The sequence below is a fragment of the Theobroma umbraticum genome, unplaced genomic scaffold (assembly GCF_002168275.2).
Source record: "Theobroma umbraticum cultivar Fairchild unplaced genomic scaffold, ASM216827v3 scaffold_30.0, whole genome shotgun sequence".
Classification (NCBI taxonomy): Eukaryota; Viridiplantae; Streptophyta; class Magnoliopsida; order Malvales; family Malvaceae; genus Theobroma; species Theobroma umbraticum.
In genome coordinates this window covers 14,860,719-14,876,737 of record NW_018397254.1, presented here as the reverse complement: position 1 = coordinate 14,876,737, position 16,019 = coordinate 14,860,719, and the positions used below count along the sequence as shown (strand labels likewise).

Below are 16,019 nucleotides of genomic sequence, written 5' to 3'. Positions count from 1 at the left end.
TTTAATCTCTGAGTCCTTCTTGCAGAGTACAACCTTTGAAAGTGCTTCACTACCTCCTTATTAATTTGTACAGGATCATCTGTCATCTGGTTATTCACTTTAATACTCACCAAGCAATTGACCATTTATGAAAATGATAAAATAAGAATATCCTCCTTTAGCACTCCTGTTCATTGGGTCACGTGTATCTAAATGTATAAACCTATTAACATACTAGCTCTCTCACCTTTTCACAAGAATTAGAAGAATTAATTTTCTAGTTTCTAAAGCAAATAACCAAGGTAACAATCTAAATGACTTTCTGCATCACTTTCAAATTTACTTTCCTCTGTACATTTAGTTCTCAACAACGTTCCTTTTTCAAAATATAAAGTGCAAACTTAAATAAAAAAATTTTTCCTTATAATATGATATTTGCTTTGGCATGGACAAATTTGTTTTTTTTATGGGAGAAGACAGTCACTCCTGTAAAGTGACAATATTGGTACACAAAGGTTCTAATCCTTCAAGGATCTGACCCCTTTGCAGGAAACTTTAAGGCATGGTCCAGCAACCATGAAGATAAAAACTATAGTGGGGTGTTGGACAGCCTTGCCTCTACTTTATAAACGAATAGAATTTGAATCCAGTAAGTAAAGGGACTAACAATTTGAGTACCAGCACATCCCCTACAAAGCCAATGCAAGAAATTAGTTTAGCAACTCTCAGATTTTCTCACGCGTTTTAATAGTAAGGGCATAACAATTCAAAGGGGTTGCGACCAGGAAACAAGCCATATTTGAAACTTAGGCAGGAAAAAGATATGGGAAAAGGCCCATCAAATGTTTGGTTATTGGTATTTTTGGACCAACACCTTGTTTAAAGGCCTTCTAAGCAAGTTCCAAAGCAACAAGCTAGTTTTTCATTCTAATGACAGATTATATGTAATCATTTACAAAGAAATACCAAGTGCAGTGTAAACCCAAACAAGCAAACCTAGTTTGAGCAGCATCCAATTCTTTTAAGAACAGATCCATCATCCTTGACATTAATGGTCTCTCCCCTGGATGGAACAGAAGAGGCTGCAGCATCACCACCTGTCTCGACAGCCCTCTTGCTTACAATCCGGTATATCTGAGTAAGAACCTCAGTGAAAGCATTTTCAACATTGGTCGCATCCAGTGCTGAAGTCTCCATGAAATAAAGAGATTCCCTCTCAGCAAAAGATTTCCCATCCTCTATCGAGACAGCTACAAGGTGTCGCAGATCTGATTTGTTGCCAATTAGCATGACTACAATGTTAGGGTCTGTATGATCCCTCAATTCCTTCAACCACCTTGCAGCATTCTCATATGTAGCATGTCTTGTGACATCATAAACAAGCAATGCACCAACAGCTCCTCGATAATAAGCACTAGTAATGGCCCGGTATCTGTCAAAAAAGGAGAGTGAAAAGGACAACTAAATGTGTGTTTTAATATTTATGGTTTGTAACCCTAAAAATATTGCAGTTTCTTGCACTTGTCACTTTAACAGGAATAGTTACAATAGATTTGTTATAGGGCGCACTCAAGCATAAAAGAAAAAAAAACAACTAAATTTCAGATTGTGAAGCACAATTGCTCAATGGCCAGGCAACCCAGACGCGACCAAAATTACAAAACGAGCTCATTATGGTAAGTATCTACATGGCATTTGGCGTAACACTTTATTAGACCAAATTCCATGTCCATAAAGAAACTCAAAGAGAAGGCACAAAATGTAGAGGGTGGCAGGAGTAGGGTGGCATTCAAACCAAACTTAATAGAAAAGGAAATAATTTTCTTCTCCAGAAAACAAATGTGCAGGCAAAACATTATTGGCAATAACCATTACACCACCGCAACAAACAAATGCCACTACATCAGGGAGCTCACCACACAGAATCTATCAATGCAATCAATTTGCTTATATAGTTACATAAGCAAATCAGACTTTGGTTAAATCCTAATGGTTAGTATATAGATCATTCAAAGCATACCAAACCAATGAAAAGGGTAGCAGAGCCAAGACAGTTCCAATGTAAATGAGTCCTGAAACTTAATAAAACATATACAGTGAAGTATCACTAGATGCATTCTCAGAATGAATTATATGGAGGCAGATCATAATACTTTCTCAATGCTAAAAAGCATAATTACAAAATTCCCCAAGTTTTTAGAAACTATATGCTTCCATCCTTGAGATCCCCTAGTTCTATACATTTACATTCATTAACTGAGTTTATCCAAGGGGGGGCTACAGGTGGAAAATTTTACCTGAACCCAAAAACCCATCCAAACCCACTCAACATCCAATGGATTGACTAAAAACAGTAAATGACCCAAAACCAAAAATAACCAAACCTCCAAACCCAAGGCAACCCGAATACGGAATAGCTCAAATCGGACATGACCCAAATACGAGACGATCCGAATTTGAAGGTTGCAATGCTATAATCACAAGGGTGACAGAAAAACATTAAACTATCACAAGAAGGTTGTTAAAGGAAAAGTTAATTGCACATTTGGCACTCAATCTATAATGAAATGTACAAATCAGTATCTAAAGAAAAGAAAAATTATACAATAGGCATCCTGAAACTTTCAGATAGTATACCATGTTAACCTAGCGCACCTATGTGGCATCTGACCAGTCTAATTATGTCATGCGTACGTCATGTGTTTAAAATAATGTTAAAACATTTTGTGAAAATTTTACATAGATGCCATGTGGCATCCAACACTTAGCAGATCTTGAGAGAGAGTTTTACCATCCAAGAGCAAAAACCTATATATTTTTTCAATTGCTGTTGAAAAGAATGTTGATGGCTCCATGTGATGTATACATAACGAAATAATTTTGGTCAAATGTCAAATATATAAGCCAATTGGCTTAGCGGTGTAATAGTTTGGGTTAACATGGTACATAATTGAAAAGTTCAAGGTGCAAATTGTACATTTACTTTTCACTAGGTATCAATGTGTACATTTTGATAAATTTCAAGTACCCAATGTTTAATTAAATCTAATTGGAAATATCACTTGTTAGAGACAATTTTGGGAAATTATGAAATTGGTCAGATTTTTTGTTTTTTTTTTTGGGTTCAGTTTCAAGTAGAATAAATTAGAATATAACAATTGTAGATTACCTTTCATTTCTATCTAGAAGCTAGGGTAAAACATTTGTTTACCTTTCGTTTCTTTCCAATTATACATTCTATTAAGTCCTTTGCACAGCATAAGAACCAATTGTGACTAAAGGTTAAGTCCCTCTAACAACAATTTTTTACTCTTAAACTGGAAAATCAGAATAAACAAACGGTTGGTCCACTATCGTTTCTTGGTTAAGACTCATCAACACAACTACCAATTGACAACACACTTTTAAGCCTAAAACTGTTCTCCATTCATTCTATCATGCATGTTTTATTGCAGAGTGTTGCCATTAAATATGAAATTACAAGATCATCTTCCATAACCAGTTGGTGTAATAGCCATTTTGTTAAAGTATTGAATCTTGTCAAGCAGATTAAGTTAATCACAAAAAGTTAAGAATCCTTGCTTGACATTATGTCTAATCCAGAACACAACACACAAACATAACAAACACAAACCAAGTTTAGGCTTAACTCTTTGCTATTATCATCCCCAAATTAGAAACACCATACAGTTTCAATACAAACCGATTACCAGAGGCTTCATGGTGTTGTAATGAGCTCTAAAATAACAAACCATGGGTAAAATTATGGTTTTCAGCCTACCCATTATAGGTGTAAGGCATCAACAAGATATGAAACAAAACTCTCGAAGATGACTTAGAAACTCTTGAAAGGAGGTTTAAAAATATAAAGGGGATACTCTTAAAAAGATATAAAAAAGAAAAACAAACAAACAAACAATTTAGAGTGACTGTAATAGCATCAAAATTCAAAAATATTAACACCTTTTTCATTCCCCAAGTGTGAATATTAATGTTTCTGGAGAATAAAGAACAATAAAACATTCTGAAGATCCAGTGGCATTCCCTATAAACTTTTTCTACTTTAGGCAATTCTAAGTGAGAAATAAAAGACCCCCCAGAGGTTTACCCAAAAATTCTTTCTCCCCCATGCATTTTAATAAACACTCATTTATCCCCCTAAAATGTAATAGGCATCAATATTCCATTGGTAATAAAAAGCTTCTGATCATTTCAAATTCCATGAACACCCTGATTTTCTTTTCTCCCTCTTTCTTGTTTTTTTTCCTCCCTCTTTCCTTTCTTCTTCCATCTGCCAGCAAGTCATCGTGAAATTAGCAGCCATAATCTGGGCTATAGGACTGTTTCCAACCATCAGCAGGCTGGATCCATCAGATTTGGCAATATCTGGCCTTGCAATGGCTGTTTACTCCCTCAATAGGCTGGATCTGGCCTGCCTAAACTGTTTATAGTATTGGCAGCCAAATCAAGCCATGCCGTGGCCATTTTCAGCCTTGCCAGGTTGGATTCAGCCCTACCTCTTCCAGAGTTGGATCAGGCTGGATCCAACCTTACATGGCCAGATTTGACCTCAGCAAGCCAGTTCAAAACTTGTCTTGACCATTTCCAGCCTCATCTAGGCCAGTTAGATGCAGCCAACAGCAGCAATGAATGTCTCAAAAGCCTAGTTTGCAATTTGGTACAGGGACAAGCTCCCTGGTGGAAGGCACAAATAAATGGGCAGGGGGGTGAGAAGGAATGGAAAAAATGGAGAAAAAGAGTAACATACTCAAAAGGCATAGAAAAAAGGGAGCAAATAAACAACATAATTTATATAAAAGGAAATCAGGTGACAATGTAAAGAGTTTAAAATAAGAAAAAAAAAAAGGAAAGAAATAGCATATGTACCATCCACTCGATCAAGAAATTGGAAATTGAAGTTCTTTGAGGGAACTCAACCACATTCTTGTAAAACCTCACTTGCTGAATTACATTGACTCTAACTTAATATATGGGGCTCTAGCACCCCATTGAGATAAGCCTAAGAAATAATTTAAAAGACAACAAATGATAAGATATCACTTTGAGTGATAGTAAACCCAGTGATATATAATGAAATTAACAGAGACAAAATAACCAAGTTAAAATAACTAATTCTAAATCATTCTAAAGGGAACAATATATCTTTTGGTTTGAAACAAACTTGGAAACTAACAGTGTTACTTCGAAGGGGAAAATTTGTGTTTGTATAGATGTAGGAAAATATAGTTTATTGGCAGGCATTTTAGGGCATTAGATGACTAATAGGGTTACTTCCATATTCATCCCCAACTTTAAAGACCCATTTTCCCCCACATTTGAGAGTGAAATTTAAATCAAGGGTAAAAACAGGTTAGATTAACTACGTCAAGTGACTAGTCACCGCAGAAACATAAATAACTGCTGTTGCACCATAAACTTGACTGATGACTGAAGTATATCGACAAAAAGTGGTACATTCAAAGATCAAATTCTAATGGACACGACATTGATGAATCTGTACAACTTCAAGTCCTACTGTTTTCATCTAAACTCAGCACAACATAAAAGTTACAGGTCAGCTATTCCCTCTCTCTCTCTCACACACACACACATGCACATGTGCTCTCGCACATGCAGAAACAAAAATTTCTACCTAAAACTTTTGATTAAATGGCCCTCTAAAAATCAGGCATTCATTGGCAACTTTGTTTCAATTATAATGACCAGCACTTTTTTTTTCCTATTAATGGTACCAACACCACCATGAGAAAACTTAGTTGTGCAATACCTTGGAGCCCAGAAAAGAATTGCCAAATTTTTTGCACAAATTGTAGCATTTAAAAAACTTGTATTAAAAAATATATCCATCTTTTTGAAAGAATGTTGCTGTGAAAAATTATTGCTTTGGATCAGCAAAAGAAGTTCTTGGTTAAAGCATCCATTCTTGCCTGTAGTTTTAGGACAATTCCTTGAGTTAGCAAGCTTTGGTCAGACTTTCCAGTAGGTCTTCCAAAAAGGTCAACTTCAAGATCTCCTGCCTCATACTTCTTTGAGTTTCTGTTGTGCGGATTTCTTTTTCTTTCAATCAACTTTAGAACACCAAGTTTTCAAGCAAACTGGACATGTAAAATTGACATCCCAATAACAATATTTCTTTTACAGACCTAAAAGCACATTCTAGGAGACTGCTCAACCCAAACTGTTCTACAAAAGCATCAGGCTTAACAAAGTAAAGTTGCATTATGAACTGCATAGGAAACATAAACAGTCTCAGGTCTTTTTTTTTTGTCTTTTGTGATGGTGACTTTCCCATCTGAATGCTTTATAGGTTTGGATAGATTCATCATTTTGGTGTACTTTTTTATAGTTGACAACCAAGTTTCTGGTATTAGCTTAATGGGCTCATATCTGGATGGCAGTTTTGGAATATGAACCCAGTTGGTTGCACTTTGAGAATCTAGTACAAGAAATAAAGCTTCTCTAGAGGTGGAAAGAGTCAGATCAAAATAGTGGTTTTGAATTCTTTAAGCCATCTAACTGTGGAAGGAGGATGCAAAAGTGTCCTGCACTTACAGGTTACTAGCAATCTGGGATTAGGCTTTTGAGGCTGTAAGGAGTCCTTTATCATGAAGGAACACACAGACATTGGAAGAAGATTCAGACTTTTCCCATACTTGAGCGTTTTCCACAGTCCCAATAAAAGCATGATGGTATTTAGTAAATCTGGAGTCCACGAGTAATTCTAGCCGAAATTGGAAGATCTTTTCTTTCATAAAAAGGTTCACAGCAGAAAGATAGCTCCAAAACAGAGATGTGTGTATCCTTGGATATCCTTGTGTAATCCATACTCTAGTAAATTCAGAAGGGATTTCCAAAATGACGCTATTTTGGTTAAGTAAATGGAATAGGACACTAGTCAGATTTGGTAGACTGGACTTAGCAGGGAAATTTGGAAAAGATAGAGCCACCGGAGAGGGTGCAGAGGAGTTGTTTGATGTATGTGAAGAAATAGACAAGGAAGAAGAAACGATGGTTGCTCAAGAAGATGCTAAAATGGAAATCAATGGAGATATCACACCTAATAATGCTGGCTCACCTGAATTTATTTGCTAACCTACTTGAGATACTACTGCACAAACAAGAAAGAAAACTGAAGGGAATGGAAATAAAAGGAGAAAGCTGTTGATGTTGTTATGACAATTTTAGTGTTGGTACTGGGAAAGATTAGCATTGCATTTGAAAGAGCTAGAGAGGAATTCAAGCTGAATGCAAGCATTTTTGAAAAAGAAAGTTCAAGGAGATGAGAGATGCATGGCTTTTTCCGATGAGATTATGAAGAAGACATGTTGACTGCTAGCAAGATTTGAAGAAAGATAAGTCAAAGATTGAGTTCTTGTTCACCTTGCCTTCACAATTGAAGAAGAAAATTGGCATGAAGCTGCTTGGGAGCACTCCTACACACAGATACAAACCATCATTTGATTTTGATATTTAACTTCTAAAGTGATTTTGGATCTTGTTCTTGAGATGTGAACCCAGGCACTTTTGGCCGTCATCTCAGGAGTTTGAATAAATATTTAATTGGACTTGGAGCACTTTCTGTGGAAATTTTCATTGTTTTATGGATACTTTTGGCTAAATGATGTTGAATTATTGGCTATAGAAAAGACAATGGTTGTCTCACAGAACATGTCATCTATTGGCCGTTATAGGAACATGTTAATGACTTGACTGGCTAGTTTAGGGAATTAAACTCATCAAACTTGGTTCATGCCTTGCACCCATAGAACGATGGATTGTTACTTTACAACTTGTCCATTCAATATCCATATTCTGATCATCAACTCAGATATATTAGATCCAGTTGCATTTTATTGGAATTGAGAATTGAAACTGTTGCTTTCCTTCCCATCCTTATTACTTATAATAAGGTTATTTCGAGTATTTTTGCACTCCTTAATCTTTTTTTCTATGCAATACCAAACACAATTATTTAAGATCAGCTGTTCATAACAATATTACACCAAACATGGGAATCTAGGGTCACTAATGATCAGATCACCACGGTAATCTTGAAAGTGATACCAAACGCTACCTCAGGCTCTTGGGTTCAATTAGTGTCAGACAGGTGTATGGGCACTCTGGTGTACTCCCTGTAGGCTCACGGTTTGGCTTATCTTCCCAACCAATTGCTATTAGAGCAAAAGATTTGACTTGGATTCAACGAGTTTGTTGATGCAATGTTTCTCAAATGTGAAGGTGAGTGCATTGAGACAACTTAGATGTAGGGAAATGTGTGGTTGAATGCTAGCCTAAGGTGCATCAATAGCAATGAATCAAAGCAATGGTGGTGCACTAGGGACAACTTGGACACAAGGGGATGTGCATGGTTGAGTGCTAGCATAAGGGTGCATGGGTAGCTGAGAGAAACAACGTGGTTTACTTGCACAAGGGAGCTGAACGCAACTCACAGGTGAACGTAGGAGATTTGTTGAGGGCTACATGTGAGTGCATTGTGCCAAATCAAACAGAAGGATGTAAAAGTGGCATATGCAAAAGGAGGATTCCAAGAACCCATTAGGTTAGGATTTGAGTAAGTGCTGCCCATTACATATGTATCAGCCCTTTGGTGTGCTTTCCATGGCCTCGAGGTTTGGCTATTTTCTCAAAGTCCACTAAATCAAACTCAAATGTGCCACTTTTTTCCCAATAGACCTATATGTCCTATGGTATTTTGGTCACCTCAATAACATTGGAATAGAAATCTATTTAACAGTTGTCTAAAAGCTTAAAATACTTGGAAGACATTTCCAAAGCATTTCAACCAACCACAGCTGCCAGGGAACACATAGCAACCTTTCTCATATAGCTCAGGCCAATTTTTGTAGTGATGGTTGAACCAATCACAATTGCTAAAGAATGCTGCTTATCTTTGTGATTATGATGCAAACTATGACTACATGAATCTCAACAAAATTATCAAAAAAAATTATGCCACCTAGATGCAAGGGAATTTTATTGATATTTAAAAATGTGCTTTGTTCTTATTGTGTAAGATAAGGACATTGTGTCTATACTTTTACTCTTATGAAAACTTATTTTGCATGGACAGCCTTACCTAAAGATGTCTGCCCAATGTGCTTTGTAATAATGTTCTTTTTCCATCTTCTCCAAAGTCCTTCTACAAAGAACTTTGTAAGAGAAGTATAGGCAGAGAACCCCATGGTAATAAAATTACAATGAGCTTTGGTTTGCTTCCATGGCCTCAAGGTTTGGCTATTTCCCAAAGTCCACGTAGTTAAATCCGAAAGTACCACTTTCTTCCCAATAGAACTTCTATGTTTCCTACGGTATTTCTGTCGCCTCGATAACATTAGAATAGAAATCTATTTAACAACTTTGCTAAAAGTTTTAGAGTACTTAGAAGACATTTCCAAAGCATATCAACCAACCACAGCTGCCATGGAACACATAGCAACCTTTCTCACGTAGCTTGGACTCGTTTTTGTAGTGATGGTTCAACCAACCACAATTGCTAAAAAATGCTGGTTATCTTCCTGATTATGACCCAAGCTATGATTACACGAATCACTCATAGTAACAAACTTATCACAAAAAATAAGCCAGCTTGATGCAAGAGAACTTTATTAATATTTTAAAACAGAGCTTTTATCATGTAAGATAAGGACGTTGTGTCTATACTTTTACTTTTATAAAAACTGATTTTGCATGGACAGCTTCAGCTAAAGAAGTGTGCCCAATGTGCTTTTTGTTGTGGTTGTGTGATGCAATCAACCTTAGGTGCCACTCCTGAAGAATCCTAGTGTGAACTTTAGCGATCTTTTCTCTTATTTTTCTCTTTCCTCTATTCAACTTTCCCTTGTTTTCTTAAGTATTCATATCAGAAAATTGCTTTAAACCCTAACTTCCTAGAGGTCCTACATTAATTTGTGCATGTCTCTAGCATATGTAATGCTGCCAATTAGTTTTGAAATTATTTAAAGAATAACATGTAATATCTATTTTCAAATTTTGTTATGTCAAGCAGCAACAACAAAGTTTACCACAAAATAACAATAGTAATAATAAAAGGATTCACCTTATCAACAATATTTTCAAAGGGTTTGGATAGGAAAAAAGTTTTAAGTTGCAACATAAGTATCCAGGAAGATGCTTTACTTCATTTCAGATTATATTCTTGGTGAATATGGAGCTTATAGAAAATTTTTAAAAATAAAATTAAGTTTGCATAGACCTTACTACCATTTGCTTTGGGTAGCCTTGCAATGAAGTAAGCATTAACTTAAGCCAGACCACCAAGCCATCATGTTGGGCAATATGATAAGTACCAGACAACCTAAAAACCATCAGCTAAAACGATGCAACCTTGCCTTAAGAAAATGCCCTGTCAAAACATAGTGAGTACAAGGAAGATTTTGTAACCCATAACTTCATTGTAATTCAATAAAAAGATGGTCAAATGACTCTGCCGTAATTTAATATTATTAATGGCTTACATTTTTGTAACATTGCATCCAGATTACAGGCCTTTTACTTTAAAATAAACTCATATTTATTATTAAAATTGCTAGGGATTATGTTTTATAACTAAAACATTATATTATAAGGTAATTTAAAGGAAGTAAGCAGCCCTAAAGTTTTTTCCAATCATTACAGCATTCGTTCTTTTCTTCTAAAAAATTTTCACTGTCAATATACAAGGAAAGGATAAAGTCTTCCACTTCGAGAAACCAGAAAATAACAGGATTTGAATAAATCCAATAACTTTCTGTAGGGGAACCGAAAAACAGGTCCAATAAAAGTAATAGAAAAAGGACAAATGAACTACAATAATGCTATATCCTCACTCAAAAGCAATTCACAAAACGCAGAACACACCATTCAACTGAAAGAGACAGCAGCAAACATTTGCAACAGACAACTAGGATAGAAGCATAGAAAAATAAACTTGCACTCTTATTGGATAAGCAAGCAATTGTATGAATCATATTGTCAAAAAATGAAGTGTAATTGTCCACTGTAACAGACATAAGCTGATTAACCATGCAATAAACCATTCATAAGCTCACCATAACAGCAGTTTGAACATTTCCAATTCGGTATAAACAAAAGGATGGAATCCACTATCATATTTAAGCTTCACGCATCCATTATATTGTAGATAAATTAACAATAAAAAACAAATCCTACAGGTTGCATCCTTTCAAGAGCTAGAATCACCTCTGTTTATAATCCTAAAATTTTGAAGGAACAAGAAACGTTCATTTGCTTCACAAACTGAGAATTTCTAAACACAAAAGCCTCGGTGATCTAACAAGAAATATTCATCCTTCCTGCCCTCAAATGCCCGTGATATTTCATATAACGCGAAATTTTTTGCCAGGAAATTAAAAAAGTACGAAAAAAAGAAAAAACTGGAGAGCTTTCTCAGCATCAAGAAAAAAGAAAGTTAAAACCTAATTCAAAAGTGGCAAATTTGGGGCTAAAACCACGCGAACCCATGAAAGTTGAGATAAAAACAACTAAAACCACATATCAAAAGGCAGCAAAAAGGTTCAAACATATAAAGTTAAACTAACCTTTCTTGCCCAGCTGTGTCCCAAATCTGAGCCTTGATGACCTTGCCATCAATATTCAAACTCTTAGTAGCAAACTCAACCCCGATAGTAGACTTAGACTCCAGATTGAATTCATTTCTTGTAAACCTCGAAAGCAAGTTGGATTTACCAACACCAGAATCACCAATCAGAACAAGCTTGAACAAGTAATCATAGTCATCTTCGGGTTTGTACCCAGCCATGAAAGAGAGAAAGAGAGAGGCGAGTTTGGTTTTTGCACAACAGCTTGAAAGTGGAGAGCCAAAGGACTGTTGTCGGGCTGGCTGGAATCCAGGGGAAGTGTAAGTAAACCTGTAACGGATTACCTAAGTTTTTTCCCAAAGTAAGGTATTTATAATAAATCTTTATATTCCCAAAGCAACACTTCCACATAAGCCTAAAATAACACTACATTTTTTCTTTATTTCACAAATTTCCCTTCACTTTTTCCCATCACCTCCTCTGTCCTCACCAACCCACTGCCGCACCTTTCATCATACCGCCGGTCAGTCGACTGCAACATTAGCCACCAGTAGCTGGCTTCGCCTTCCCTTAATTTACTCTCAATCTAGCACATTCGATCCACGGTCAAACACACCCACTCTTTTTCCCTCTCTATATTTCCAGTACTTGTATGGGGCCTCGAAATTTTAAATGTGAGTTCAAAAAATCATACATTCCGCACAATTATGTTTTGAAAAACTAGAAGTTTGGTTATCATATCTAATCTTTATGTACACGTAAGATAACTAATTTTGTATAAGAATTGGGAATAATCCATTCAACAAATATTTCATCACACATTCAATTATAACAATTTAGTCTCTATATTACATGAATATATCAAATTTAAGTCTTCTTCTATTATTTATACAAATTGAGTTTACTTACTTTCATTAATTGTTAATTTTGGTTCAATCCTTGATATTGATAGAAGTTCTATCTGTAATATGTTCATACCACATTGACCATGTTTCTAGATATGGACATGACTTTTAGTAAAAACCATTTTAAATTTTTAAAATTCTAAAAAAAGTTATAAAAAATACATAAATAATTTTATATTTTTCAAATATTGTAAAAAATTGAGAAAATTGGAAATAAATTTTATGCTAAAAAATCCCAAAAATAGAAATAATTTTTGTTTATTAAAAAATTTTGAGAAATTTAAAAAAATGAAAAATATTTCTTTTTCAAATTCTAAAAAACCCAAATAATTTTATTTTTTTAACAACAAAAGCTTGAAACATTAAAAAATTGACTAGTAGTGGTTTGACTCAACCTTTTAATGAACAATGTTAATAGTGTAGTTATCAGCCCTTTTATCTTCTAATATCTGGACAAGACTTGGAGTATGGTGTAGTGTTTACTCAAATTTTGTTTATGTCATTTTAGCACTTGAATATATAATCAAACTCATTAGGAGGATGCAGACAAACTCCTTGGCTGACATCTCTAACTACATTGGCCAAGGAGTTCCATGAGTTATCACAATTCAAGTTGTAAATGGGATATTTCCCTTCAATTCACTTGACTTAATAAATCCTTAATCGATCATTGAATTACCTTCTTGTATCTCTTACTATTCCCAATGTCAATCCTTCTTGAGCATGTTTAGCTTAAACCACTTTAGACAATGTCAAAAAATAGCATTCCATGTAACAGGTAATCTAATGACCTCAAGTTAAATGATCTTCTGCATAACTATCATGTGAAAGTTTTTTTATAAACGCTTAACGAAAATATCAAATAAAATTCTCATAATGAGTCATGGTTAGTTGTAACACCCTCAACTTTGATACAGATTATGTTGATGTTAAGCTATTTGATGAGTTAATTTAATGCATGTGTATATGAACTCAAAGGTATGTGTATGTTTGTGGAGAGTGACTTCAAATTTTGGCATGTTTGAGGAATTTTTGGATGATGTTATATACATTTAACTCTATAAGAGTATGAACTATGACACTTAGGCAAAAACATTGAAAATTTGGGGTTGCGGTTGATTTGAGGTTGAATGTTGACAATGTGAGGTATGCTTGTTGAATCATGATAATTTAGTAAAGTGGATATGAGTTGGAAAGCTTAGAAATGGAGTTAAAAGGTTGAAAAATCAAGTTAATTTGACTTTTGGTGAAAGTGTTCTACTTTAGGATTGACTATGGAGAGGTTGTAGTTGACCCTAGGATAACAAGGTTGCAAAAACGAGCATTCTGTGTTAGGGTTGACTACATGGAAACCATAGTCGACCTTCAACTATCCAACTCAGCAAGTTTGGCTAGTTTTGAATGGACATAGTTGACTCCCTTTGAACATGTAGTTGACTCCTGCAAAATTTGCACTATATATATATATATATATATATATAAGACTTTAGGCATTCCACCCATTTGGAAAACTCAAGGAAAGGAAGCTCTTTTCTCTACCTTTGAAACCCTAAGTCCCCTATTGAAGATTAGAGCTCATTTGGAGTATTTTGGAGTTTGACAAATGCAAAGTTAGGTAAAATTAAGCCACTTAACTATTTTGGATGCATTTTAATCGATTTGTAATGCTAGATTGGCTTTTATTCCAATTGGGTTACATTTTCCCTTAAGTTGGTGAATTGGTGAGCTTGAAATCAATTTGAAAAGGCACTTAAGGTAAGCATTTGAGTATTATAAACTTGGAAAGTGAAGTAGATGGGAGTTAGGTTAAGTTTAGTGCTGGAAATATATTTGAATGCAAAGAAATGGTTGTTTGGTTTTGTGATAAGGAGGATATTAGTGTACTACGCTCAATGCAATAAATACCAAGAAAAGGTGAATTAGTATTTTAAAATTTTCTTTTACAAGCTTAATAAAAATAATCCATTTTTGAAAAACAAATTTTCTTCTTGTGTCAAAACCAAAGCAAGTGATTTTTCTTAGTTACTGTAGAAGTCTCAATAAGCAATATACCAAGAGAGGGGGTGAATTTGTATTTAAAAATACTTTTGAAAATTAAGTGTAAAAATCAAGACTTTTGCAATCAAAAATTTCTTCTTATGTCAAAAACAAAATGTGTGATTTTCCTAAGCAAGTTTTCAATAATAAATATAAAAGAACAAATAATAAATCAAGGTAAAATATTTTCCTAAGTCAAATGCAAGTAAAACATAAATAATGAATCAAGGTAAAATATTTTCCTAAGCTAAATGTAAGAAATAAATCACAATGCGGAAAAATTAAAAGTAAGGTACAGCATTTATAGTGGTTCGACTTTTCAAATGCCTACATCCTCTCTTTTGACAACCAAGGAATTTCCAATCCACTAAAAAAGATTCTTGCTTTTCAACAAAATTCTTAATGGAATAAGCTTAATGTGAATAGTTTCGAGATGAAAGAGAATTAGAAAATTTAAAATATTTTAAAAATTTCTTTTCAATTTCAAGAAAATAAAGTTCCTTCAAGTCAAATCACCTTTTTGAGAATGAATAAGATAATGGATTTCTTATGAAATAAGAGAAGTTAGAAATACAAATGAGATTAAAAGAATAAGAGAAAATCAACACAATAGTTTTCATAAAGATTTGACCTCATTGCCTACGTCTTCTCCCTTAGATTCATTAAGAAATTTAAAATCTACTAACAAAATAAGATTTAATACAATGTCTTTTGTAGATCAAGTACAATCTTTCAATACAATGTTTTTTTAAAGTTAAAGTACAACCACTCTTCCTTTTACCTTAGTTAAGGTATAACCATTCAAACAATACCTTTTCAATCAATTAAGGTATAACCACTCAAGGAAATACAATAAAAACTATGAGTATAGCTATAATGGCTCTTAAAGGCTGAGTACCAAATTAAGTACAACGTTTATTGAAGAAGGAAATAAGCAATTGTTGTTGATTTCTCACGCAAGTGCACGTCTCGTTAACAAGTAATATAATAATGAAGTAGAGTATTGTTTCCATAAAGAATTATTTAATTCTTATTGTTAACTACTAATAATAGGTGTATGTCTACCCTATATGCAAATCAAATCACCTAATCAACTGAGTGCATTCCATCTTACGTTATTCTATTCAAGGTCTACCTAAATCTCCTTCGTCAAAGTTTAATCTAGGTTTCCAATTTAATCTAATTAGTGATTAGGCAATTAGAAGCATTAAGAATAGAATAAAATAAACAATCTTAAATCTATCAAATATAAGTAAAAGAGAAATAAATAATTGAGACTACATATTTAGTTCAATCGTAATCTTAGATTAACAATTTAGTTCCCCATCAAGTCATACATCATTATTAAATAAAGTTTAAACAACAAAAATAAACTAAAAAACAAAAGAATGATAAAAAGATAAACTCAAGAATTACAATCTTGATCTTCCAAGTCTTCTTGAATCCTTCATAATCTTCTCAGTTTCAGTAACTTTGTGGTTTGACTCTCAACTGTTAA

General features: G+C 34.2%; 1 protein-coding gene across 1 annotated transcript; it reads right to left on the bottom strand.

Annotated features, from left to right (window-relative positions):
* Positions 1-754: 754 nt before the first annotated feature.
* Positions 755-12,193, bottom strand: ARA-2 (Ras-related small GTP-binding family protein). The gene is made up of 2 exons (XM_021444726.2): positions 11,580-12,193; positions 755-1,411 (listed from the first exon to the last, which is right to left on the bottom strand). Exons 1-2 carry the CDS (start codon positions 11,798-11,800, stop codon positions 976-978), a joined length of 657 nt encoding a protein of 218 aa, XP_021300401.1. The 5' UTR covers positions 11,801-12,193; the 3' UTR covers positions 755-975.
* Between the last annotated feature and the right edge of the window lie 3,826 nt (positions 12,194-16,019).